General features: G+C 37.0%; 1 protein-coding gene across 2 annotated transcripts in view; it reads right to left on the bottom strand.

The window, feature by feature from the left end:
- Positions 1–27778, bottom strand: part of PAWR (pro-apoptotic WT1 regulator) — a 106536-nt gene that overhangs the window by 31041 nt on the left and 47717 nt on the right. The window contains exons 2-3 of one of the 2 annotated variants that reach the window (XM_079715003.1): positions 6388–6519; positions 910–1014 (exon numbers count right to left, since the gene is read on the bottom strand). In XM_079715003.1, the coding sequence (XP_079571129.1) occupies positions 910–1014; positions 6388–6519 (237 nt within the window). The remainder of the gene's footprint in view (positions 1–909; positions 1015–6387; positions 6520–27778) is intronic. The other variant, XM_079715004.1, reaches the window with a different exon arrangement.

Below are 27778 nucleotides of genomic sequence, written 5' to 3' on the forward strand. Positions count from 1 at the left end.
CTTTTCCTGAAATAATCTTTCTTGTAATAGGATGGTTTATATTACCAAAGGGAGGGGGAAAGACCTATGTAGAGCTTAGAAAATGTTGGCGAAGCACGAACTGTTTTATGTGAGTTTAAATAAAACATTCTGCTTCATTCAAGCTTAGAATGGTCAATAAGGAAATTCCACGAACACTGTCTTTACAGGTGCAGTGGCAGATCAGCACTTGTAAAGTATAAACGAATATAAAAGCATCTGTGAAATAAGATAAGACAAATACAGGCCCAGTAGAATATAGTAAAATAATACTGAAGTTATTCAAATAAACTTGAATAACTTCAGTATAGCCCTCGGTAAACTATAGCATACCATGGTAACTGGCCCTCAGGACTAACTTTAAAATACCTATACTGGTATATATAATGTACTAAGATACAATGTTGAAGATGAATGCAGAACAGAATATCTGTAATGTACAATTGATAAAATAACTTTAAAAATGAGAATAAAACAAGGACATTATCAAATTAACAAAGATTTTAAAAGGAAAAACTAAATAATAACCAATATTTGTAACTATATATGAAGTATAACCTTTAAAAATTGTGAATCACTATATTGTATACCTGTAACTTGTATAGTATTGTATAGCAACTGTACTTCAATTAAAAAAAAGTGGGGGGCGCTTCCCTGGTGGCGCAGTGGTTGAGAGTCCGCCTGCTGATGCAGGGGACACGGGTTCGTGCCCCAGTACGGGAAGATCCCACATGCCGCGGAGTGGCTGGGCCCGTGAGCCATGGCCGCTGGGCCTGTGCATCCAGAGCCTGTGCTCCGCAACGGGAGAGGCCACAACAGTGAGAGGCCTGCGTACCGCAAAAAAAAAAAAAAAAAAAAAAAAAGGCAGCCTGGCATGGAGAATTCACAGACCTTGCAAGGTGTGGAGAGCATCTCTGTAGGGGATGACCAGGGCTGATATGCCGGAGCCCAAACAGGATGAAGAGAGTGTCCACAGAGTGGCAGCCTGGCCTGGAGCTGTGAAAACCCAATCAGGTGATAAGGGGTCCCCATGGAGGAGTAATCCAGCATGAGGTCTCAGTCTGAGCAGGAACAAAGAAAGGCCCCAGGGAAGAGCAGCCTGTCACAGGATGGAGAAGCTAAGCAGGGTAAGGACGGGATCCCCAGAGGGGGTGAACTGGTGTGAGGAGTCACAACTCAAGCAGGGTAAAGAGGGCAACCTGCAGCTTCACAAGGGATGCCCAAGCCTGAAGAAAGTGAGGAGAGTGTCCATGCACAAGGTAAAGCCAACGTATGATGTCAGAACCCACTCGCGGTGAGGAGGGCATAAGTGTGGGGAAGGAGTGGCGATGGGAGATAGGTTACATATGGGGGAATTGACTAAATAAGAAAACACATTAACAATAACAGGAAACAGGTTCCTCAGTGTCACAAAAGGGAGTTACAAATACTAGATTTAAGCCTTGCGATATCAGATTAGAATTGGCCATACTGGTATAAATTAATTTCAGTATCTACATAGATAGATGTAGTTACCTAGGTAGGTAGGCAGGCAGCAGACAAACAGATATGTATACGTATGCATGTACATATAGACACACACAGTAGGTCTGCACATAGAGAGGGACTATGAATGGTGACATCTCAACAACATGAACATAACTACAGCCCAGATCTTGGCTTCACAATATCATTTTCCAGTAAAAAGGAATCAGGGCTCCTTAGAGAAACAGCTGCTAGCTTCCAAGACTGGCGTAAGAAGCTAAATATGAGTCTGCATTATCTTATTATGCCAGAAAACGAAGTATTCCAAGAAGGATGGAGACGTAGCAAAGGACACAAAAGGCTAAAGGGGCTCCCACTGGCCAAATTTGGGATAATGTGACTATTAAAATAAATAATGATGGTGTGGTAGGCAGAATAATGACCCTCAAAAGATGTTCACATTCTAATCTCTATAACCTTCAAATGTATTAGGTTACATGGCAAAGGGAAATTAAGGTTGGTATTCAATGCCACTAAATAGGGAGATTATACTGGGTTATCTGATGGGCCCGATGTAATCACAAGGGTCACTGAAAGCGGAAGAAAGAAGCAGAAGAAGGTCAGAGGGAGATATGGCAAAGAAGAAAGGTCACAATGCTGACTTTGAAGGGGGGGACAAGGAATACAGGTCGCCGCTAGGAGCTGGAAAAGGCAAGGAAACGGACTCTCCCCTATAGCCTCCAGAAAGGAATGCAGCCCCAACTTTAGCCTTTGATTTCAGTCCATGATTTTATTAGTCCAATGAGACTTCGAACTTACAGAAAGTGCAAGTGGATAGTTTTGTGTCATTTTAAGACATCAAATTTGTGGTAATTTGTTATAGCAGCAATAGAAAACTAATACAGATGGTAAGTAAAACCCATCAGGTAAAATAGGTAATAGTGAGTTGATACAGATATACAGATATAAATAGATGACAGATAAATGGATAGAGATAAATAGAAAGTTTGATGGAGATTAAGATATCTACATGGTTCAAAGCACTTATCCACAAAATACTTATTAAGAAGGGGCAGTGAAGCCTGGCAAATACCACCTTCATCACACGACCAAAGTGATCATCATCAGCAATGGAACAAATTAAAATCATGTGTCATCTGATAGGATACACAATGAGAAAAACATAGCACCAATTCTGTGATATTCCTGACAAAGACATACAACCTGAATCTAATTATAAGTAAATATTAGATAACCCAAACTGAAGGTCACATCACAAAATAAATGACCTATAATCTTAAAAAGTGTTAAGATTAAGAAAGTTAAGGAAAGACTGTATCAAATTGAAGGAAACTAAAGAGATATAGTGACTAAATAGAACATGTGATTCTGAATTAGACCCTCTTGCTATAATTTAGGACATGATTGGGACAACTGGCAAAACTTGATGATGGCTGAATACGTTAGATGATAAAAGAATGTGTCAATTTTAATTTCCTATTTTTAAGAGCTCTGTTGTGGTTATGGAGGAGATCTTGTTTGTAGAAAACACTCACTGTAGTATTGGGGGTAATAGGGCATCAAGTTAGCAACTTACTCTCAAACATTTTAAGAAAAAAAAATTCTCTGTACAGTACTTGCAACTTTTCAGTAAACTTGAGATTGTTTTAAAAGGCAAATCAATAAATAATCAAAGAAAGGAGAAAAATAAAACTCATAAATGTCCTCTCACAAAATGCCATTGTTTACATAAACTGATAAACTTTTCTTTATAAGTAATTTAGGCAATATGTATCAGAAATTTTTAAAATCTTTAAAATGCATCATGGGGAATTCCCTGGCGGTCCAGTGGTTAGGACTCTGTGCTTTCACTGCAGGGGGCACGGGTTCGATCCCTGGGGGAACTAAGATCCCACAAGCTTCAAGATGTGGCCAAAAAATAAATAAATAAATAAATTAAAAATGCGATATGGCTTTTGGCCCAATAAGTTCATCTCTGGTAATCTGGCCAAAGAAAATAATTCAAAACACAAAAAGCTTAATCTCCACAGATGTTAATGCCAGTATGACTTATAATAGTAAAAACGTTTAACCACTGAGGATTTCTATTAATGGGAAATTTGTGTCACCTATTATACACATTAAAAAAGAAAATCCTATGCCACTGAAAATAATACACAGAGTTTTGAATAACATGAAAAAAAATGTTCATGCTATAACACCTACAAAGAGAATTTTGGCAATACCATCAAAATTACAAATGCACAATCCTTTTCACCCAGAAATTCTAGTGCTAGGGTTTTATCCTACTTATTTACACACACATATGCAAAAGAACATATATTGAAAGGTTTTCACCACCACATTGTTTGTAAAAGCAAAAAACTATATATAACCTAAATGACCATCAATAGCAATTAGTTAGAAAAATTATGATACGTATATAAAATAGAATATTCTGTGTTTACCAAAAAATAATAGGGAAGCTCTTTATGTACTCCAAAATATTAAATGAAAAGAACAGGATGCAAAGCAGTGTGCTAAAAATTAGTGAATACATATATAGACATATATATACACACATATAGACATAAATTTGTTTATGGACTACCTCGAGAAGGATCTAGAAGGATGTGCAAGAAAAGAAAGCACTAGTTGCCTCCAAAGAAGGTAACCAGGTAGCTGAGGAAGACTTTTTACCATACACCTTCTTATGCTTTTTCCATTTTTTAGCATGTGACTGTATGCTGCTTTTAAAATTAATTGAGCCTAAAGCTTAAAATTTAATAAATAGTTCATAAAATACATAAGGAGACCAAACTAGGTAATTTCCCCTGTCTTTTACATTTTCATTTTTTTCAAATTTTCTAATTGATCATGTATTATTTAATCAGAGAATTAATATATTACTTTAAAAACTGGCATATTATCTAGAAAAAAACATGGTTAAAAATGTGTAAAATCATAGCTAAAAATATAAGAAAAAAATAGAAAGGCTCATTTTTTATTACCACTACTCCATATTATTTGAAAAATGCCAAACAGAAACTTAAAACACTCTAACCTTTCACAGAGCTTACTATTATGCCAAATTCATGTTCCCATTTCATTCTTCATTTAAAAAAATTTAACTGATTCACATACATAATGCTAAGAAACAAAATCTCTCTGTCCTATTCAAAAAAAGCCTTAAAACAACCAATGATGCCAATATTTTCTTTTTGTTGTTTTTGAAGTTGGAGTTATAAATAAAATCTATATCTTATCTGAGTAACAGAATATGTGAGTTTAGGTAGTAACTCAGAGAAAGGTCAACTATGTAGACAGAAAAGTTCCTGTTCCCATTCCAACTTCAATGTGGCAATTTGGGATCCCTGGGAGAGTTTTTGCCTCACTTTCATCCTAAGCACATAGCCTGGAAGATACATACTTAAAACCAAGGTCATCAGTGAGTTACATCCTAATTGCTAATGAAACAAACAAACAAAAATGAGAGAAATGCAGGGTAGACCTAGGAAGAGATTAGAAAAGCTACAGGAAAGAAGATAAACTGAGGCGGAAAGCTCCTCAGAGAGCCCGGAGCAGCAGAGACGGCTACATATCTGGGTATAAACTTGGAAATAAACTAAACACTAGGCTCCTCGGCTTTGACTGGGTAAGGAACAGAAAGAAATCAGCCCTCTTTCCAAAAGCTGCTGCCTGATGTTAAGTGACATGACCAAGAACTGAAACCAGTTCTAGACTCAATCAAAATGCTATATTGTCTCTATCCCAATAAATTGAGTCTATTTCTTCACCTGGAATAGGCACAGATTTAATTTCAACTTTGCTGTAATGGACAAAAACAAAGGATACAAAGATACCTTAGATTATGAACAGTCACAGAGGTGCTGAGAGAAGCACTAATGGATGGTTAGCTTACACTGTGTTATAACAGGGTATTCTAGCAGTAGCAACTGCAGTACAGCAGCACAGACAAACCCACATTACCATTCCTCACATCAAAGAGCAGAGGAAAAAGAAGTTTTGCATTCACATCCAAACCATTTCAAAATATTTTGCCTCTCTCTGCCAAATGCCTTCTATCATAACCTTGCAAATTAATAGACAAGTGTACATTTCATTTTTTTCATCAGTAAAACAGGGAGATGTGTGTACTGCTCGGAAACTCCTTTTAGAGTAGTATCATAATAAAATGCATTTAAAAAGTCAAAGCTGGAACTCTGAAAAGACAACACAGTAGCTTACGATCTCAAAGTGTCATCAAATTAATTTAAGATTAGATATATCAAGATAATTCCCAAAGTACAGTTTATATGGAATGATTCTGAAGAGTGATTTGCTTTAAACTCAGGCACCCCAATGCCAACAACTCCCAATTTTCTGTGCTACAAGAAGCCAAGATAACAGCTAATTGGAAACTGACTTAAATTTTGTTTTAAAAAGTATTTTATAATTACAAAGAAATACGGGGGTTTCTGGCAATTCACAATACTACATGTTGTGTTTTATTATGTTTAAACATTTGACTTGGTAGACACTTGTTATTCAACTCTTTATTTGCTACATAATTCTAATGCAAATATCAGCCTAGAACAGAACTCTCCACTCAAACTCACTAATCCTTACTTTTTTAAGAGCAAAAGGGTAATTATTTTTCCTGCTTATTTTTACAACGGATACTGTTTAAACCTTAGTCAGTAAATATTCATTGATCAGGAACTAAGGACCAAACACTGCTTACGTCAAAAAGTGTTTAGATATAAGGAAAATCACTGGTTAAATCCATTGAAAGTACTTAAATGGAGTTGATGCAACCAAAATGAAACTGGAAAAATTATTAACAGTAACTTAAAAATTATTGTTAAAATAGCTAGTGACATTCTAGAATTTTTAAATACTCACTTGTAACAGATAGGAACTTCCTGGATCTAACAAGCTTACAGCCTCATTTTGCATCGTGTTCTGTTGTGTAATTGCATCTTCTCGTTTCCGCTCTTTCTGCCCAGCTTCATCATCTTCATACTCATCTAAGCACTGAAAGAAAGAATAGTTTCCATTTTACTTCTATATAATATTAATAAAATGTTTTGATAGTACGTGAAGATACATTTGATAGCATTAAGAAATACTAAGCATTCAGAAACTACACAATAAAAGTGTTCCTTTCAACAACTGGTACATTTAATTCCTATAAACTAAATTATCTGCTTAAAATCCAAACCTCCACATTCACACCCTTGTCAACATCTTTCTAGGCTCTAGGCTCTAACTACCAGTGACAAGGTTTGCTTAAAGGTAGGGTTCACTCTTTCTTCATCATTCAATCTTCAAGTAAATGGACTACCTTAAAGCACTTTTTGGAAGGTAACAAAAGACACACCACACAGACATGGAATGTAGAGTCTAACGGGAAGGGGTGTGTGTCTGTGGGTACATGTGCAGATAACTTAATAATAAAGGCCACTGAAGAGGGGTGTGTGTGTGTGTGTGTGTGTGTGTGTGTGTGTGTGTGTACGTGCGCAGATAACTTAATGTTAAAGGCCATTTTCTACCTTAGTAGCCTATGAGTATCTTCACCGAGGGAGTAAGTCTTCTACAAACACTCTGTAGAAGAATTTACAATTTAAAAAATGCGTTTAATTTGGAATTGCAGATATTAAAAAAAAAGAGAATTTCAGATGATGGAAAGAGCATATGGAAAAGCTTACATGAAAGGCTGCTGTTTAAAAAACGGAATCACCACCTGTGTTATCTATCCAGACTTTTTACATTAATAAAAAAAACAAAACCAACAACCCATAAACAGAAACTAAACTCTATCCATTACACCCACTGTGAAATAGGTCATCTGTTCCTTGTAACTGAACACATTCTTAACCAATACACTGCCTGTGTGTGTTCTGTAAGAGACAAAAAATAAATAATATCTCTGCAGGCACTTTGTAAACACTAAGACACTGACCAAAGCACAGAATAGCAGGAAAGACAATAGTATTTACAAATTGTGCAAAGAGAAAAGAAAGGCTGAAGCCACTGTGCAAACCAAGAAGGATCACTGGAGCATCTGAAATAGGAGAACACAGAAAATAAGCAGCACATTCAAAGACACAAGGTCCATAGCAGGGAGGTATGGAAGAAAGCATCTGTCTGAGATGGAGTCTTAAATCAGGATGATGTGGAGGGAAAGCTGGGGGACAGAATGGAAGGGATGAATTAAAGAAACAAGTAGGCTGAGATTCCAGAGAATGTTTAGGGTGTCTCCTATAATGCAACTAACTATGTGTACAGGTGTCACCTGGCCCTCTTCTCACCCTGTGGGAACTGGGGCTTAGGTAACTGGTATAAGAAAAATGATAACACTGTGGCTACTGCTATTGCTGTGAGTAACAAACTGTTCTTGACTCCCAAGAGACTACTGTCTTCTGCCAGGATCCATGAAACCATAGCAGGCTAACTCGTTAGCTTGTAAGCAGGGTAAGATCTCAGATCCTTCAAAGTCCTTGACAGAGGTGAGTACTGGAAAGGCATATGCTCTGATCACAAAGAAATACAGATAATAAATAGCCTAAGAAGTCTAGACTTTTCATGACATAACATTGAAACATGTTATAGTGCTATAACTCCCTGGAATATAAGTAAAACATTATCAAAACTGATTTGGGGAAAAGAACCTGTATACAGCAATTCAGAGTTCTGATTAACAGGGACCAAAAGTGGAGAGACTAAACAACATAGTAGGCAATGGGATCCTATGAAAAATGATATATCTGGGAATTCCCTGGCAGTTCAGTGGTTAGGACTCAGCACTTTCGCTGCCAGGGCCTGGGTTTGATCCCTGGTCGGGGAAGTAAGATCCCTCAAGCCTCTCAGCATGCCCCCCTCCCCGCCAAAAAAAAAAAAAAAAAAAAAAGATGTATCTTAGGTGCAAACAGAATCAATAAAAGGAATCTAGTAAAGGGTACCAAAGTTTAAGAAATTAGTCCTGATTAGAAAATGAATCTCTCTTAGGACTTTTAAAAAGACTTTCTCAAACCAATAGACAGTATCATGTTTTATGCCAAAATATCAACAAAATTTAAAAGCAAAGCCAGACTTAAGACACTGATGTCCACTATCAACAGGGTGGTTACCATCACTCTGGAAGTACTATTTGGTAAAACTAGGGAAGAAGAATAAGAGATTTCAGCATCAGAAAGGCAAATGTTCATCATTTCAAATGATACAATTTTGTCAAAAATATTTTAGAATTACTACAGTTCCTTAAGATGGTTTTTCATTAAGCACACAGAAATAAATAGCTTCTCAGAGTAACATCAATAGCTAGTTAGATTATATGATTTTAAGAGTAACCATAAAAATAAACTAAAAAAACTTTATGAAAAAACTATAAAACTTTACTGAGTGGTATAAATTAAGATCTCTTCTTAAGAAAAAAACTAATACTGAAGGTGTCAATAATCTGTAAATTAATTCATAAGCTGAATTTATTTGGAAAGTAAGGGTGGATCATCTGGATGCATAATTACATAAGACATCCAGAAAAATTACTTTTTAAAGAGAGAGTTATGACAGAACACTCACTCTAACTAACATTAAAAATGTATAAAACCACAACACCGAAAACTATGTGATAAAGACTAGAACAGAAAAGAGAATGGAGTACAGAAATTCTTCAATAGATAGTACTGAGACAAGAGGTCAGCAAGACTATAAGATCTAGAAAGAATAAAAAGTGGTCTCATCTAGCCTTCTACTCTGTGAAAGCAATCATTCTCTGGTACCTGGGCTGTAAAAATCCCTGACCGTAGAATCAAATGTCAGTAGCATGAATTCTTAAATCATAGAGTAATATAGAATCACCAGCATTAAAAGAAAGCAGAAAAAATAAACTTCAGTAAATGTTTGATAAATGAGTTAACAAGATGAGACAAATCAGGGAGACAGACTATTGCACCCCAAGTTAAAATTCTGAATGTTCTTTTTCTTGGCAACACTCTTACCCACTGACCTGGGAACCTATTTATCACACATACTATCTCTGTGGAGAGTGTGTACATCTTACTTTCCAGGAAGCTTTTAGAATAGGGATTACTTGATGAATCACAATTTCCCTCCAAAGTTCTTCTAGAAGCCAGTATAGTTCTTTTAGCAACAAGCATCTTACAATTTCCTTAAACTATCTTACTTAATGGGGGATAAGTACACCTGGAGGAACAATTTGGTCGAAATGGTGAGAAATAAGAAAAGACTGAAAGCAAAAAGGAACTGAGTTAATGGACAAAGGTGGGTAAAGACATCTTCTACTTCTATTTCTTGCAAAGATTAATAATTTTCTAAGCACAGAAGCTGGCTGGTATCCTCAAGGGAGAGACAGAGAGTTGGTCTTTAAATAAGTACTAGCAAAAAGGAACCAAAAAGAACCCTAAATATTTTTTAAAGATTCTTTCTATGAATTATAAGCTTTTCATCTGGGAGGGAAAAAGATGAGAAGAAAATAGCTACTGATTTTATAGTATACTTACAACAATAATGTGCGACTGAATCTCCTACCTCTCTTCTCAGCTTTCATTATAGATAAATGTAAACATGTAAAAGTTATTCTCTCCTTTCACACAGATGAGAGAGGAAGTTGCATGGGAACTGACTTAACAATTATTGGAAACAAACCAAAAGGTCAGATTTTATGAAATGATAATAATAAGCATCACTAATTCTCATCAAGCTCTTTGCTCTTCCCAAAGGTACATTTAGAGTGTTAATATTTTAGCAAATAAAACCTCAGAACAAAAAAGGAAATGTATGATTTTCATTGCTAATAACAAAGTATCAACACTGAAAAAGAAAAAGAAGCTACTTTGAATAATTTTTTATAACATGTAAGATTATTGCTCAGATCTGACAAAGTAACCAAATAAAAAGAAAATGGATTTTTTGTTAAATCCTATTAGTTAGGATTCAAAAAACTGTACTTCATAGGAGCACAACAGAAAGTTCAGAAATAGATCTAAATAGACAAATTGTGTTTACAATAAAAGTAGAAACTCACTGGTGGGAAAGAATGGGCTTTTTTTTCTTTTTTTTTTTTTCTTTTTCTTTTTTTTTTTTTTTTTGCGGTACGCGGGCCTCTCACTGTCGTGGCCTCTCCCGTTGCGGAGCACAGGCTCCGGACGCGCAGGCTCAGCGGCCATGGCTCACGGGCCCAGCCGCTCTGCAGCATGTGGGATCCTCCCGGACCGGGGCACGAACCGGTGTGCCCTGCATCGGCAGGCGGACTCTCAACCACTGCGCCACCAGGGAAGCCCAGAATGGGCTTTTTTTAAAACACATGGTTCGGGGATAACTGGATAACTATATATTTTTTAATGTGAAATTGGATTTATCCCACATAGTAGGATAAATTCCAGTACATCATTAAAAATGAGCAAGGGCTTCCCTGGTGGCGCAGTGGTTGAGCGTCCGCCTGCCGATGCAGGGGACACGGGTTCGTGCTCCGGTCCGGGAAGATCCCACATGCCGCGGAGCGGCTGGGCCCGTGAGCCATGGCCGCTGAGCCTGCGCGTCCGGAGCCTGTGCTCCGCAACGGGAGAGGCCGCAACAGTGAGAGACCCGTGTACCAAAGGGAAAAAAAAAAAAAAAAGAGCAAAAATTTGAACACTCTGCCGAAGAAAATATAGGGGTGACAAATAAATACACGAAAAAAAAGGCTCAGTATCAGTACTTATTAGGGAAATGCAAATGAAAACCACAATGGGCTATCACTACATACCTACTGGAATAATAAAATTAAATATCGACTAAAATTAAAGTGTTAATGAGGATTTGAAACAACTGAATGTCTCCTATATTGCTGGTAGGAACTAACAGTGGCATAGTCATACAGGGGAAAGTTTGGCAGTTTCTTATAAATTTAAATATACACTTACCATATGACCCAACAATTCTACTCCTAGTTAGCTACCAAGAGAAATGAAAACATATTCACTCAAAACTTACACAAACACTTGAACAAAAAAAATCAGTTTTCATAATAGCCAAAAACTGGAAATAGTCCAAATGTACATCAACTGGTGAACAGATAACCAAGAGTAGTACAGCCATGCGACAGAATATACTCAGTAACAAAAGAATTATGCTAAGATACCAGGAAATGAAGACTATATGCTGTGTGATTCAATTTCTGTAAAATTCTAGAGAAAGCAAAATCACAGTAACAGAAAGCAGATCAGCGGGTGTCAGAAGCTGTGTCTGAGGGGAAGGGGCGGAATGAAGGGTGGAAGGGTTCTATATCCTGATTCTCACGGTGGTTTGCCCAGTTGTGTGTATTTGTCAAAATTCATCAAATCACACTCTTTAGACAGTAGCATATTATTATATGTAAAAGACACCTTAATAAATATGACTTAGCAAAGAAAGAAATATCGTGGAGGTATTGAACCAATAAAATGAGTTTTAAAAAACTGAACCTAAATCTGATTAAGACTCTAGATCCAACTACCAATTAATGGGAATAGAAGGAATAGAACAGTATATTAGACAACACCATGGAGATGCAATCATGAAAATCCAGATTGTGGGAATATAAAAGACCACAGAGTAAACAGTCATCTGGGGCTACATAAGGTTTGTTGCTTTTTTAAAAAAAACAAAACACTTTAAAAACCATTCTCAGCTCTCCATCATATAGAAATAAGCCTCTGCTGATCCCTGTTATAACTATAAAATACAAATGGCCAGTTCCTACAACTAATAAGTTATAAGAAGGGGAGAGAGAGAGAGAAAAGGAGAAGAGAGCCACAAATTTGAAACTCAAAGGACATATGAATGAATACCAATATATTGACCTCATTTGCATCCTTACTCAAAGAAACTATTTTTTAAATAATAATAATAATAATTTTTTAAATAATCATTTAAGAGACAGTTTGAACAATGATGAAATTTGAAATTAAGGAGTTTCATGAGATTAAGGTTTGATAGTGATATTGTTCTTTTGTTTTAAAAAGATTCCTTATATTTTAGAGATATATGCTGAAATATTTAAGAATAAATTAATAAGTCATCTGAGATTTGCTTGAAAATAACATAGGGATAGAATGGGTAGTGTGTGGTGGTATAGGTAAGACAAAACTGGTCAGGAGTTGATCACTGTTGAAGCTGAAGGATGTGGACATGGGGGACTTCACTGCACCATTCTCATGACTTTTATATTTGACCAAAATTCTCACAATGAAGTTCTAAACATAGCAATAAAATTTGAGTGTGTACTGACTAAGTAACTAGAACTAGGTAAGTATCTTTCCTATGAAGCCTAACATTTCTGCCTCTAGAGAACAAAATGGTGGAATATTATTTGAAAACTGTTTTCAAAGAAATGGAAATGTCTGCAATTTAATGTAGAGTGGGAAAAAATACTATGATGAATGATAAAAAGAAAAATATACATTATCTCTAGATTGATTTTTTTTAAATTTATAACTGTCTATAAGTTATATTTTAGATTAAAAAAATGTAAGAACTCAGATTTTGGAATCAGAGAGACCTAGATTCAAACCCCAGGTTGGTCACTTAAAATAGTAATGGCACCTACTAGTAACTGAATATTGTCTAGGTGTGTAGACAGCACTGTTAAGCTCTAATATCTAGTATCTCAAATACAGGTAATTTTCACAAAAACCTTAGGAGGTGGGTATTGCTTTATATAAGAAGGATGTGAGGATTAGAATTAAGTAACAGGACACACAGTTGTTGAGGGGTGCAGTCAGAACTCCAACCCGAGCAGCCTAACTACAAACCTCAACCTCCATTTTCCAACTACCAGTTGTAACCTCTTCATGTGTCACGACATCCATTTAGTGCTATGCAACCCAGAGTTTATTTGAGGAAAAAGAAAAGGAACAGGGGCTCCCCTGGGGGCGCAGTGGTTGAGAGTCCGCCTGCCGATGCAGGGGACGCGGGTTCGTGCCCCGGTCCGGGAAGATCCCACATGCCGCGGAGCGGCTGGGCCCGTCAGCCATGGCCGCTGAGCCTGCGCGTCCGGAGCCTGTGCTCCGCAACGGGAGAGGCCACAGCAGTGAGAGGCCCGCGTACAGCAAAAAAAAAAAAAAAAAAAAAAAGGAACAGAACAGAAAATATCAGTGAGCACTTTTCTGTGAAACTTTAGTTTCACATTATCTCGTGAGGGTCTTGGATCACTTTGCAGAACACAGAATTACTGGAAGTTACAGGAAAAAAAAGAGTGGTTATGAGTTGACTATTGTTGTAGCTGGATGACAGTCATATAAGGGGGGTTCATTTACTCTGTATTAGCGCTGTGTATGTTAACATTTTAACTTTTTTCCCCCCATTTTTAAAGGGACTTTTAGTAATTCTACCGGGTCTCATTTCCATGTTTATTTCAGTCACTGACAGCAGACCAAACTTCCCCAGGTCTCACCCATCCACTTGTACAGACTCTCATTTCCATACCACTCTGTACGTTCCCTAATCTGACCCAATCCTGTGTCCTTCCTCTCCCTTCCAAATCATTCCTCTGTGCCCTCTGGAATTCCTGCTGATTAACATTTTGCTTTCCTCAGCTACAGGATGAAACCTGGTTGGCTCCCTGAAAAAGCCCTTTCCCCTGTAGCTCACTCAACTGGAAGCTATTTGTTTTTGAAGTTCTTTCATACCTTTGGGCCTGGTGGTAGGATTAGAGTATTCTCTGACTACCTCTCTGGAGCAAGTATCTCCTTTGGCCACAGTGTTCTAGGCCAATGATTCTTATTCAGTCAATACCACTCCCTACAAGGCATGGAATTTTGTGGTGGCATTTTTGGTCATATTGATGACTAAGAAATACTACTTGTTTATGGATCGGAAGCATGAAATGGATATCTTGCATTTGAAAAATTAGTCCCTCTAAGATAGAACTGACCCACGTCCCATCCAAATGTAAAATGTAATACCAAAAAGTCATGCAGGTGAAAAATCTATTTATAATTATCTAAGCCTAAACACATTTTACGGGGCGGTGGTGTGGGGGATTGGGGAGTGGAGGTTCCAGAGTTTTAAAATACATACGGATTTTCCCAGGAAGACAACTACCCTTTAAATCCAGAGAACATGATATTTCATTTGTTAGTAGTCTTATTTTTTTAAAGTTGCTCAACATTTTGGAAAAGGTCGCTGACAGCAAAACTATTTGTGGTATTTGACTCATTAATAAAGCACACTTTTATCAGTCCAAAAAAAGGTTTTTAATAATCAACACTTAATAAGTTCATAGACTAAAATAACTAAAGAGGATCCATTTCATGGTAGCTTTTCCCTATTAATTTGAAAAAGCAGAACTCCACAAAATTCAGGAATCCAGAAAAAGCAACCAACATACCACTTGCCTACTTTAAACACAACTTGTATTAACATTTTTAAATGCTTCTAATATATGGAGAAGAGCATATTCCATAGAACTTTTTACTTAATAAGAATTCTTGGACAGTAAGTAAGCCTCAACAGACAATCATAAGTAAGCCTCAACAGACAATCATCACTCACAACTATTATTTATCTGAAACTATGCACACACAACTAAAGAAAATACAATTTTAAAAAATATTTCAAATGCATTAAAATTGTTAAAATTAATTTTTAATAAAATAAATGCTGAAGCCAAGTTTTAACACTTTCATAACTAGAATAAATTGTGTGGTATACTATCTAGTTCTTGGAAGAGCTCAGCTAGAGATTGCTTCACATTCTTTTTTCTTTTTTCACATTTGTTCCCTTTCATAAGTGAGGAGTCTTACAAGTGAATTAAACAATTCATTCATCTCCAAACACTATTAACAATAGTTCATAAAATCCATTTAAAAATACTAGTCCCCTTAATTTTCAGAATCCCTCCCCAAAAGTGTAATATCATGTTCTTCTTCCCAAATGCCTCAGTCTCTGTAACCTATGAACACCTGATCGTAATATAAGGAATCCATACAAATTCCTTAGGTGTTTCAGTTTTTCAGTAAATTTTTGCAAAGTATAATTACTTCTCTATAAAACTCTAACACTAGGGAATAGCACAATATTTTCAACATATGAATCAGAATGAGGAACAGAATTACAATAGAACTAAACAGCCAAGTAAGTTTAATTTTATTTATGTACAATAAATCATATAAATGTGGCTCTAAAATCATGCTGATTTCCCTTTCATTTTAAGCAATCTTAGCAAGGCTTTTAGGGAAGAGAAGAAAAACTATACAGCTCCAGGAGACGGAAAAAAAGTCTGTATTTGGGATCACACAGTTACAAACCATGAATGTGGATAAGTGCCTGTACTTTCCAAAATGAAAAGTTACTGTGTCCGTGAAAGGTATTAGGGGAGTTAAGCTAGATTCCACTCGTTTTCTTCAGAGAGACCATGCCATCCTCTCAGTACTACTGCTGCTTTATCTGCCTCCGCCTCTGGTAATACCCCCTTTCATCCTCCATTAGTCCTGTATCTAGCATATACCACTCTGTCATCATTCAACCTCTGCCAAGTTATTCCTTCCCTCCCCTCCCTGCTCCTAAGAGGTTTCTTTTGAAATGGTTAAACAAAAGGAACTTTACAACATAACAAAAAGAAGAGTAAGATCAAATTAATAAGCACCTTTATGTGAAAAGAACTGACCAAAATAAACAAATGACTGCTCTCCTCTCATTAGATAGCTGAAAAAGCCACATATATAACACAATGCTTAAAAACTGCTACACACACACAGCCTTAAGCTAGAAAGTTTGGGAACTAAGTGGGATAAATTAAAATGTATGGGGCTTCCCTGGTGGCGCAGTGGTTAAGAATCCACCTGCCAATTCAGGGGACACGGGTTTGAGCCCTGGTCCGGGAAGATCCCACATGCCGCGGAGCAACTAAGCCTGTGCGCCACAACTACTGAAGCCTGCACTCTAGAGCCTGTGCTCCGCAACGAGAAGCCAACGCAATGAGAAGCCCGTGCACCACAACAAAGGGTAGCCCCCGCTCTCAACAACTATAGAAAACCCGCCTGCAGCAGCAAAGACCCAATGCAGCCAAAAGTTAAATAAATGAAAAAATAAAAAAATTTTAAAATAAAATGTATGAATTTTCCAGACTAATTATTAAACATCCTGATTAACTTTGTAAATTAGCAATGAATTTCATCTATCATACTGAATTAGGCTTTCTAACAACTTGCTAATATATTGATACTAATAAGTACTTTGATTTCATGGATTTAAAAGCTGAGTTTGCACGAAGGTTATTAGCATTTTAGACAAAAATGAAATCTTATCTGTAAAGAATCTGAAAATATAACACTCCAAAACAACAGGAAATGAAAACAGAATTTCATCCTTCCAAAATCATCCTTCCATAATTTTAAAGTACCTTCCCCACCTTAAATTCTACACCAATACTATCAGATATGACTCAGCCATGGACAATCCAACCATACTACCTCATGCTGGGATCCCATCAGATCTCAGGGCTAAGCAGTGTCAAGTTCTCTAAAGAGCAACAATATTCATGATTAGAGAGGCAGGCAGCATTCTCACTTTCAGCAATCTCAACAAATAATAATAACAACAATAACTTAAAAACTATAGTTGGGTACTTCTTATTTAAACAGAAAATGAGATTTTCCTAATTACAAAATTAATGTACATTACAAGGAAACTTTTAAAATAGAGAAAAGAAGAAATTAAAAATCATCCTTTATCTTAAAATAAACAACTGTCATCACTTTGATACAAATCATTCTAGTAGAACTTTTTCTTTCTTTTTTTTTAAATCCATATAATTGTAGGCATCCTGTTTTGAGACCTATTTATATGGCCTCTTCATTTTCAACAAAAATTTTAGTAGTTGCATAGTATGATATTAGATTTGTTTAATCAGATCTATGTTGTAGGACATATAAGCTAAATAGCCTTTCATATAAATTTGTGTGCCTATCTCTCATTTTTATGGCTCTATAAACATGCTGCCAAATTTTCCTCCAAGAAGGTTAATGTTGTCTCACCCTTATTATTGTTTTAACTCTCTCCGAACATATTAGGCAAATAATGGTTTCACTGAATCCTAGGTGAGCAGGATGAACTTGTGCTCTCTTTTTATTAGCTTTATGTATTTCTTTATGTATCTTCACTTTCTTCACTGATATCCTCTCTCAATTTTTATACTGGTTTATTCATTTCCTTAGTATTTCCAAAAGCTCTTCATATAATAAGATGGTAACCTTTATTGTCCATTTTTTTTTCTAGCTCACCTTTTAATTCTGTTTAAGTTTTCCTTCTGAGATTTACTCCCTGTGGTTTCATGTTAAGAAAATGTTTTTCTTACTTTAGGATCTAATAAACAAGGACTTCCCTGGTGGCCCAGCAGTTAAGACTCTGCACATCCATTGCAGGAGGCACACGTTGGATCCCTGCTCGGGAAACTAAGATCCCACATGCCGCTCGGTGCAGCCAAAAAAAAAAAAAGTCCATGAATTCCAAAGTTCATGAATTCCGGAATTCGTGGATATTCCTATTTTTAAAAACTCTAATAAACACACATACTTTCTAACTTTTACCATCTCACTTTTTTAAACTTTTTAACTCGTCTCATATTTAATTTCTTGTATAGTGAGTGAGTTTGGAATCTAATGATTTTTTTAGGGTAAGCCATTGTTCTAGCCACAGAAATGGACTAACCCAGAACTGCAACACTGGTGGGAGGCTCTATGAGTAACAGTCCTGGGAGGAGCTAGCTCAGCACTCCCTCCAGGTTCACACCTAGGGGCTCTTAAGCAACCCCTATCTCCTCACCACTGATTCAAAATGCCATCTTTATATTTATATATGTCTATGTTTTAGCTTTCTATTCTGTTCCATTGATCTATTTATGTTAATGCCCAAATCATATTATTTTTATCATTAAAAGCTAATAGTTATCGGGCTTCCCTGGTGGCGCAGTGGTTGAGAGTCCGCCTGCCGATGCAGGGGACACGGGTTCGTGCCCCGGTCCGGGAGGATCCCACATGCCGCGGAGCGGCTGGGCCCGTGAGCCATGGCCGCTGAGCCTGAGCGTCCAGAGCCTGTGCTCCGCAACGGGAGAGGCCACAGCAGTGAGAGGCACGCGTACCGCAAAAAGAAAAAAACAAAAAACAAAAAAAAACAAGAAACACTATATAAATGCAGTAAAGCCTCGTTTCTTCAGCAATAATCAAGCAAAACTTCCCTCTTACATAATGAATGCAGATCACTCTCAGCCTCAAACCCCTCCCCTCAAAGAATGAAAAGCAGTGATTAATAAATTCAGAGGACCTGAAACTAAGTCAAGTCTAAAAGAATTGCAGGCAGAAGCCCTGAAACTTTTAAAATAAGTTATCTTACTAGTTTTTGTGGAAATGTTTATTTATAAAAACACTCAGAATTTCCTATAGTCAAACCACCTATTGAGATTTTAGGCAGCAGGGAGAGAGAAGATTATAGAACAGAAGGCAATCTACCACACACTGCGATTTCCCCAATGTAGTACACATTTTCTGAGAATACAGAAATATTTGGATAAACACAATGATAGAATAATTTGTGTACATACTTGAACAAAAAGAATGATAGCACCGAATCCTCTGAAAATGAGCAATTATCCTGGAATCTCTTTTATGCTTAGAGAAACAAAACCACCAAACAGCTTCTCTGTCTCCTTTAACCAATGGTCAGTGGTACTAAAAAGAAATAACTAAATAAGGAAAGGTTATAGGAAAAGGGATCCTAGAGAAGAATACGTGGAGATTCATAATTTTGCTAAGGCGTCCACATGCACAGCTAAAGCTCTGTAGAGGTCCTACGGATGACATACCTTTCTGGTCTAGTGTCTGTAAACTTCATTTTCAGTCCTCTTTCCCCCTTAGGAACATTTGTCTAGCCCCTCTCAAGAAGCTTTACATTTCTGTTTAAATTTCCTCGTCCCCTATGCATATCCTTTCATCCCCCAGATAGTCAATCTGAAAGTAATTTAATTTAAACTTATCATACAAATCATTCATACTAATATATGCTTCCATTTTTAAGAACAGTTTCTCTCACAGAAAAATAAAAAGTTTTGTCTATATTAAAAAAAAATTAAAACTGATCTTGAATGTAAGCTAGCACTTAACACAGAGGCTGGCACACTACCAGTACTTGAATATTAAATAAATGAATGAACAACTTAAGTAAAGTAATTAATCTACTTGAGCATAGCATGCTCCGCACCCAACAAGGGTCTTTCCTTAGCACTCCCTTAGTCTTAAATCTTTCACTCCTCTCCCATCCCTTGGCCCGAGAATCAAGGACTCAGTTCTATTATATGCTGTACCTTCTCCCTTTATCCCAGGCTTCCAATCATAAAATGAGCCAAGTAAGCAATCCAACCCGTACAACCACGAAATTCCAACTTCTCAAGCTCTTTAATACTTTGGGTACACACATTTTGGGTATGAAGAAGAGAAAGGAACTAGGAGAGAACTGATCAGCTGGGAGTACAGGAATGCAGCTTAAAGAAAATCAATCCTGGAATGGTTTGATGGGTGGGACTCTTGAATGAGAGCTTATAAGTATATGTGTATGTGCATCTAAGAGTGAGGTTAGGGGAAATAACTAAATTGTACTGGCAGTGGCTAAATAAAGTAAAAAGAGAACTAAAAATGTAATCTCAATTTTTTCTAATTACCATATAACACCCATCTTTAAATGATGGGTTCATTTTGCTTTAACTTTCATTAGATAACTAACTCTATTTGTGCCCTTAATTCTCACGTTTACTGATTATACAAAGGAAGTTAACCAAAATTTTTAAAATGCTTTTAGAGAGAACACTATTGATGTTAATTCAAATATAATAACGACAAGAACACTAACAATTATACAGTACTTATGTGCCAGGCACTGTTCTATTTCTTTTCAGAGCAAAATTCTTTTAACCTACACAACAACCCTATGAGATAGGCACTATTATTATCCTTACTTTACAAATTTGGAAGCAGTTAAGCAACCTGCCTAAAGTCACACACCTAAAAAGTGATGGAACTGTTATTTAAATTCAGACAATCTGGCTGCAGAGTCTAGGCTCTTAACCACTAGGCTATATTTACTAGTCTGGGGTGACTTAGCTTGTTCTCTACTTTCACTGTTAAAAAAAAAAAAGGTCTCAAATACAGCAGATATTTTATACAATGTTTATTAACAGGATTAAGAAAGTCTAATGATTTACCAAGGGAATCTGCATAACAACTCCTTTCCTGAGCATTTTAAGGAATCATAAACATTCATTTACCTCAGACGCTACAGGGCGAATCTAGGGTGGGGGGCAGATAATCAGAAAAATATATTTCATTGAATCTAAAGATGTCATTGACTGAAAACATACCATTATTTTATGTGCCACTGAGAAAGAAAATTCTGCCAAACTATAATACACCATTAGTTTAAAACATACCCTTAAATAAAAAGTGCACAAAGTATAACTAAGTTAATGAACTACAGTCACTTATCAAGGGCACTTTTAATACATGGTTGCATAAAAGATGAGACCATGTAAAAGACTATTAGCATTTCTTGAAATCTGCTGTATCATTCGGGGAATCCACATATTTGGAAGAACTTAAAAACATGAGAACAACATATGATTAGAGTTTAAGTTGTGGTTGTAGAGAACATCAGGACAACATGAGAAACTGGTTTACCAAACATATGCTTAGGTCAGGGCATATGTATTAGTTTGTTGGGGCTGCCATAATAAAACACCACAGACTGGGTACCTTAAACAACAGAAATTTATTTTCTCATAGTTCTGGAGGCTGGAAGTCCAAGATCAAGGTATCAGCAGGTTTGGTTTCTACTGAGGCCTCTCTCTTTGGTTTGCAGACAGCTGCATTCTCACTGTGCCCTCTCATGCCTTTTCTCTGTGTGTTTTCAGCCCTGGTGTCTCTCTCTCTTCTTAGAAGGACACCAAACATATTGGATTAACACCTCACTCTAACAATCTCATTCAACCTTAATTATATCCTTAAAGGTCCTATCTCCAAATACAGTCATATTGGGGGTTAGAGCTTCAACGTACGAATTTGTGAGGGGGATTCAAAATTCAGTCCATAACAACATATAACAGCTGATCTTAGTGGAACCCATTCCTGGAATACAAAACATCATATCTCTTATAGCAAGATACTACTGAGGTAATAGTACTCAACACAAGTCATTTCTACATTAGGATCAACAACTCAAACAAACAGAATAGCTCTTCATTTGAGACTAAAATAATTTACTCTATGGGACTTTAGAAAATTGTTTAAGCTCCATAAAGTGTCCTTATTTTTGGTTTTTGCTACATTCTTGTATTAGAATCAATGCACATTTTATATTACAAAGGAAAATCCTGCTTTCAGGCAATTTTGGCACACTATTCTCTATATTACTTCAGAATTAGAGCCACTATTTACCTTTGATTCACTGGCACCTTACAAAGTGCCTAGCATATAGTAGCGACTCAATAAATATCAGAGGGAGGAAGAGTAGAAGGAAAGAAGGAAGAAAGTGAGTTAGCTAATTATCAGTTTAGGGTACCGCACTCTAAACTCCTATCTGCTTTCCGTTTTGTACCCTCCGGATTCCTTGAACCAAAATGCTTAACATTCAAAAAACGTATAAAGATAACAGCAAGTTTAAGGTCTAACACAGACTTCCGCTGATTCTTAGATTCATGTCACAGTTCATAAAAGTAGAAAGCAAGCAAATCTTATGAACAGAATGTCCAGCCCCCCCGCCACGAATGAGCGTTTAAATGCTATTTGAAAGCAGAAACAGACACAGTTTAAAAGACCTTTCAGAGCTCATGGGCCTATGTAATTGCCGGGAAGTCTACTAGTTCAAAAGCTGGCTTTTGAAGTCAGCTGACTCTACAGTTTCAACAAGAAATTTTTACATTTTATCTCCCCCCCCAAAAAAAGGCCTTCATAAAACACAACATTTACATATAATACCTACTCTAAACCCTAGATATTCAGAAACCATCCACTGAGTAGTCAACTCATTTAGTATTTATCATCTACATTCCCCTGTGGCTCCAAATCTACAAGGGAGAAGTGGAACCATAGAGTAAGCTAGAGCTTATATGAAAAGAAATATTCTTAAATATTCTGCTATTTTCAACTGTCAAGGAATATCAAAAGGAAAGCAATATTTAAATGTTTCATTGGGGGCTTCCCTGGTGGTGCAGTGGTTGAGAGTCCGCCTGCCGATGCAGGGGATGCGGGTTCGTGCCCCAGTCTGGGAAGATCCCACGTGCCGCGGAGCGGCTGGGCCCGTGAGCCATGGCCGCTGAGCCTGCGCGTCCGGAGCCTGTGCTCCGCAACGGGAGAGGCCACAACAGTGAGAGGCCTGCGTACCGCAAAAAAAAAACCCAAAACAATAAAAAAAAAAATGTTTCATTGGGGTCTTAACCATATGAAAAATATTTCAATCACGCAGGACTGAATAACAGATAACATAAACAAAGGTGGACCATTTTTGGTCTACTATTTGATGTGTCCACGCTTCTCTATAAATTTAGACCATTGAGTATGAAAGCAAATGTTAAGATAATAACACTACTTTAATTTGACATATCTGAATTAATGAACATTAACAAACAATAGTTACTTATTATTTAGAAAGGAAAACATTCCTTCAGTACAAACGTGCTTATTATATGGTTTCTTTTCTTTATAATTGAAATTTAACATATGTTTAAATTGCCAAAATCCCATATCATTGAGTTTCAGTTTATTTTAAAAGGATCCAAAGTTCTTGATCTCATATGTCAGAAGAAATGAACAAGACTTTTATAATAAGAGAAAAAACAAAATGTCTATAGTAAACGATAAGTTCATTTTGTCTTAATTCTCATTTACTGAAAAATGCTCTTGTGTAGCCTACTTTTCAAAGCCTTTTAAAGAATGATAATAATATGCCTTTCCCATTACATAATTCAGATCAAATTATATGCCTAACAATTACACGCATAAAGTATTCATTTACATACCTTCCTTCAGTATTCAGAATGCATTTATTATTGACCAAATCACTTACATAAGAGATTTAAATAGGACACTAGGTAACAAAAATTCCATTTCTCCTTGCCTTAGTTGTGTTCTTATTCCTTTTATCAAATAACTGGTATTTCAATAGTGCCCTTCTTCAGAAAGTTTTAAAAAACAACTTTTACCTACAACAATGATTCACGTTTTGTGAGCAAAGAGAGGAAGCTTTGTATTTCTGTTATTTTTGTCTGTAAATATATTTTCCCTTTAACGACCAGAAACCTAAGGTAAAGAAAATACAACTTATGTGAAGTCTAAATTGAAACTAGGATTTCAAATGGAAACTTACATTTCAAATAAATTTGAATTTATACATTCTGTCCCTAGTAATTCTTAAATAAGGATGATGGTTTCCATCAGTACCCCAAGGTGGAGTGAACTGAGAGGCTCCAACAACGGAAACAAATAATTTTTGATATCTGTGGAACACTGCATGAGCCACTAGGCTCAAGGCAGTTCAGTTTCAAAATCAGATCCTACTGCATTCCTTTATACGCACTCATTATCTTCGCAAGACTAAGTCTCTGCAACTAAATTTTAAAATTTTCAAAAGGAGAAAAAAAAATAATGGCCAAAACGAAAAATAAATGTGGAATACAAAATGAGAGAAGTTCCCATCTGATTCCATTCCAAGTTTTATGAAGTTGCATAGTATGAACTGTACACATCCCATTAGAAAAAAATTTTAGCTACTTAAGAATAAAATTAAAATATTTCTTGGGGAATTCCCTGGCAGTCCAGTGGTTAGGACTATGTGCTTCCACTGGAGGGGGCAAGTGTTCGATCTCTGCTCAGGAAACTATCCCACATGTGGCGTGGTGCAGCCAAAAAAAAAAAAAAAAAAAAATTTCTTCAAAGAAGAAAGTCAAAAGGACTTCCCTGGTGACACAGTGGTTGAGAATCCACCTGCCAATGCAGGGGACACGGGTTCAAGCCCTGGTCCGGGAAGATCCCACATGCCGTGGAGCAACTAAACCCATGCACCAAAACTACTGAGCCTGCGAGCCACAACTACTGAGCCCGCGTGCCACAACTACTGAAGCCCGTGCGCATAGGGCCCGTGCTCCACAACAAGAGAAGCCACTGCAATGAGAAGCCTGCACACCGCAACCAAGAGTAGCCCCTGGGGCTTCCCTGGTGGCGCAGTGGTTGAGGGTCCGCCTGCCGATGCAGGGAACACGGGTTCGTGCCCCGGTCCGGGAGGATCCCACATGCCGCGGAGCGGCTGGGCCCGTGAGCCATGGCCGCTGAGCCTGCGTGTCCAGAGCCTGTGCTCCGCAACGGGAGAGGCCACAACAGTGAGAGGCCCGCATACTGCAAAGAAAAAAAAAAAAAGAGTAGCCCCTGCTCACCACAACTAGAGAAAGTCCGTGAGCAGCAACGAAGACCCAACGCAGCCATAAATAAATAAATAAATAAATAAATAAATAAATAAATAAATTTATTTAAAAAAAGAAGGTCAAAGAATTCATATGTGTTATTTATTCAAGTTGTTAGAACATAAATACTTAAGTCGTTTAGACCTAAGTAAATGGAGTTGTTTGGTATTTCTTTGGATCTAAGGGCATCATGAACGAATTACTGGCACACTAAGGGTGTGGTGAATTGAGAAAGTTTGGGAACCTTTTGATAAGAGTATAAAATGAAATGCCACTGGGACTGTTACTAAACTTAACGAAACATTAAGTGACTACATTATCCTCAAAAGACCATATATAAAAGTTACTGTGTAGGCTCTAATAACTCTATTTACAAATGTCTGAAGTCATCACCTGTTCAAAGAACATTCTCCACCCCTCCCTCTTGTTTAACTGAAGTCCAGCTCTTACCCTAAAGTCCAGTCCCTCTTCAGCTGTCTCTGGGGTAAAATACTCCTCACTCCTCATTTGGGCTGGCACAAATTCATCTTCCTTTTTCCATACTTAGGAAAAAGAGCTACATAGTATTCTTATGATGAAGACCAAACTTCTTCAACAAATTCTCATGGGTCTTGGTAACAATATATATACAGTAACAATATTAATATTATACAAAATTCTCCAAAATACTTTCAGAGCCATCTCCTGAAATATCAATATCCTCATGATGCCAACAATAGTGCTGCTCTGTATAACTTGAAGGCACACGAAGTCAGCTCAATGTTGACCTGGTTATAGCAATTCAAAGAGCTTTCAGTAGTACCAAGCACAAGATCTCAATTAAGAACAAGTGGGTAGCAGTCAAGTTCCGCTACCGTTAACTTTAAGCAAGTCCCTCTACCTCCTGAGTCCCAGTCTCCTCAACCATAAGTAGGGTCATTTATTTATGTAACAACATTTAGGAATGTTCTAATGAAATTATGCTTATTAAGCACTTCAGTACATATTACTTATTATACAAACAAATGGATCCCTCATTCTTCCAAATATATACATGCAAAGCACGGTATTAGCAAATAGGAAGAGAGCAAAACACAAGACCAAAAAACCCTCTCCTCATGGAACTTAGATCCTAGTTGGGAAATAATTAATAGATTTAATCTCAGCTCCTTTCCACTAAAATGACAACGAAGACATGTTAAAAAGATATTAGCACATATCAACAAAACTTGAGACAGAAGAGTGAGAGATGACAGCTAAATTCTGTCTATAAAAAGTAGATGGGGACTTGTCTGGTGGTGCAGTGGTTAAGAATCTGCCTACCGATGCAGGGGACACGGGTTCAAGCCCTGGTCCAGGAGGATCCCACATGCCACGGAGCAACTAAGCCCGTGCACCACAACTACTGAAGCCCGCGTGCCACAACTACTGAAGCCCGCGCGCCTAGAGCCCGTGCTCCGCAACAAGAGAGGCCACTGCAATGAGAAGCCCGCGCACCGCAACCAAGAGTAGCCCCCGCTCACCGCAACTAGAGAAAGCCGGCACGGCAACGAAGATGAAACACAGCCAAAAGTAAATTAATTAACTTAAAAAAAAAAAAAAGTAGATGAACAATTGCTGATTTTGCAGTGCAAAGAAAGCTGAAATCTACACGTCAACCAAAAAAAGGGGGGAAATATTATACCAAAGAATTGGGGAAGAGGCTTACAAACCGAAAGTTCAGAAGTCCCTAATGGCAAAGGGGAGGAGTGGGCAAAAACAGGAGGAATGGTGAAAAGTCTACATAAGAGGAAGTTAGGACACCTCACTCCCTACCCTCCTCAGTCAGGCAACTATCTTATCCCCATGGACAAGGTTTACTCTCTACAAATACTGAACCAAAGAAGTGCCGGACTCTGAGACATCAGTAATAGTCAAGGGTGGAGGTGAGGAAGGATCATACTGAAACAAGGAGTGAAAGTGTATGTATAAAACAGTGGTATTTCCAATCCTCTTCCCCAAGTGCATCTCAAAACATCAAAATGAAAAAAGTTTATATAATAAATATTCCCCATATTTTCAGACTTAAGAGATAGCTATATATAGTAACTATTTGTAATGGTTCCTGTTCACCAAAAAGCCGTATTTCGCTATTAAAAAAAAGACTTATTAGGTTCAAGTTTATATAGAAAGGGAGAAAAACAAGAAAGAAAGGGAATTATATTTAGAGGCTAGATGATCATCTTGTCAGGGAAGCTTTAGGCAATGAATAAAGAGGTAATTCAATACAATTTTTAACAGTACACAAAATGTTATGCAGTTATTTTAATATACATTAGAAACAATATAGCTAGTTTACTGAACCTATAATTTCAAAATCAGTATTGCTTAGCTAAGGCTAAGTTTAAAAAATATTAAGTAAATATTAACACAGGCATTTTGCAGAAATGGCAGAAGTATGTAAATGTCTAAACTTTGAGGCACACTACTGCAGAGACAATAACTAAATTGGATGGTAAAGTTAAGGCCAGGTAAACGAAAATTACTTCAAACTCCAAGGATTCCTTCAATTCTGATTCTAGGAATATTTTTAATAGACATACTTTAGGAAACAAATGTTTTCTGGATATATATTGACATAATGTAGGTTGACCAAAGAGATGCTTTTTCAGAAACATTTTCCCAAGATATAACATTAGATAAAAAGTATTCTTTGAGAAATACTAATTTAAAGTTCTAAAATAGAATGATAGATTAGATGAATAAGAAAGCAGTTAGATAAGGCAGAGGAGAATTATAAATTATATTAATAGAAACTACCATTTATTGAGCTTCTACGGCGTACTAGGCACTGAGTTA

Source organism: Hyperoodon ampullatus (genome assembly GCF_949752795.1).
Source record: "Hyperoodon ampullatus genome assembly, chromosome: 11".
NCBI classification, from domain to species: domain Eukaryota; kingdom Metazoa; phylum Chordata; class Mammalia; order Artiodactyla; family Ziphiidae; genus Hyperoodon; species Hyperoodon ampullatus.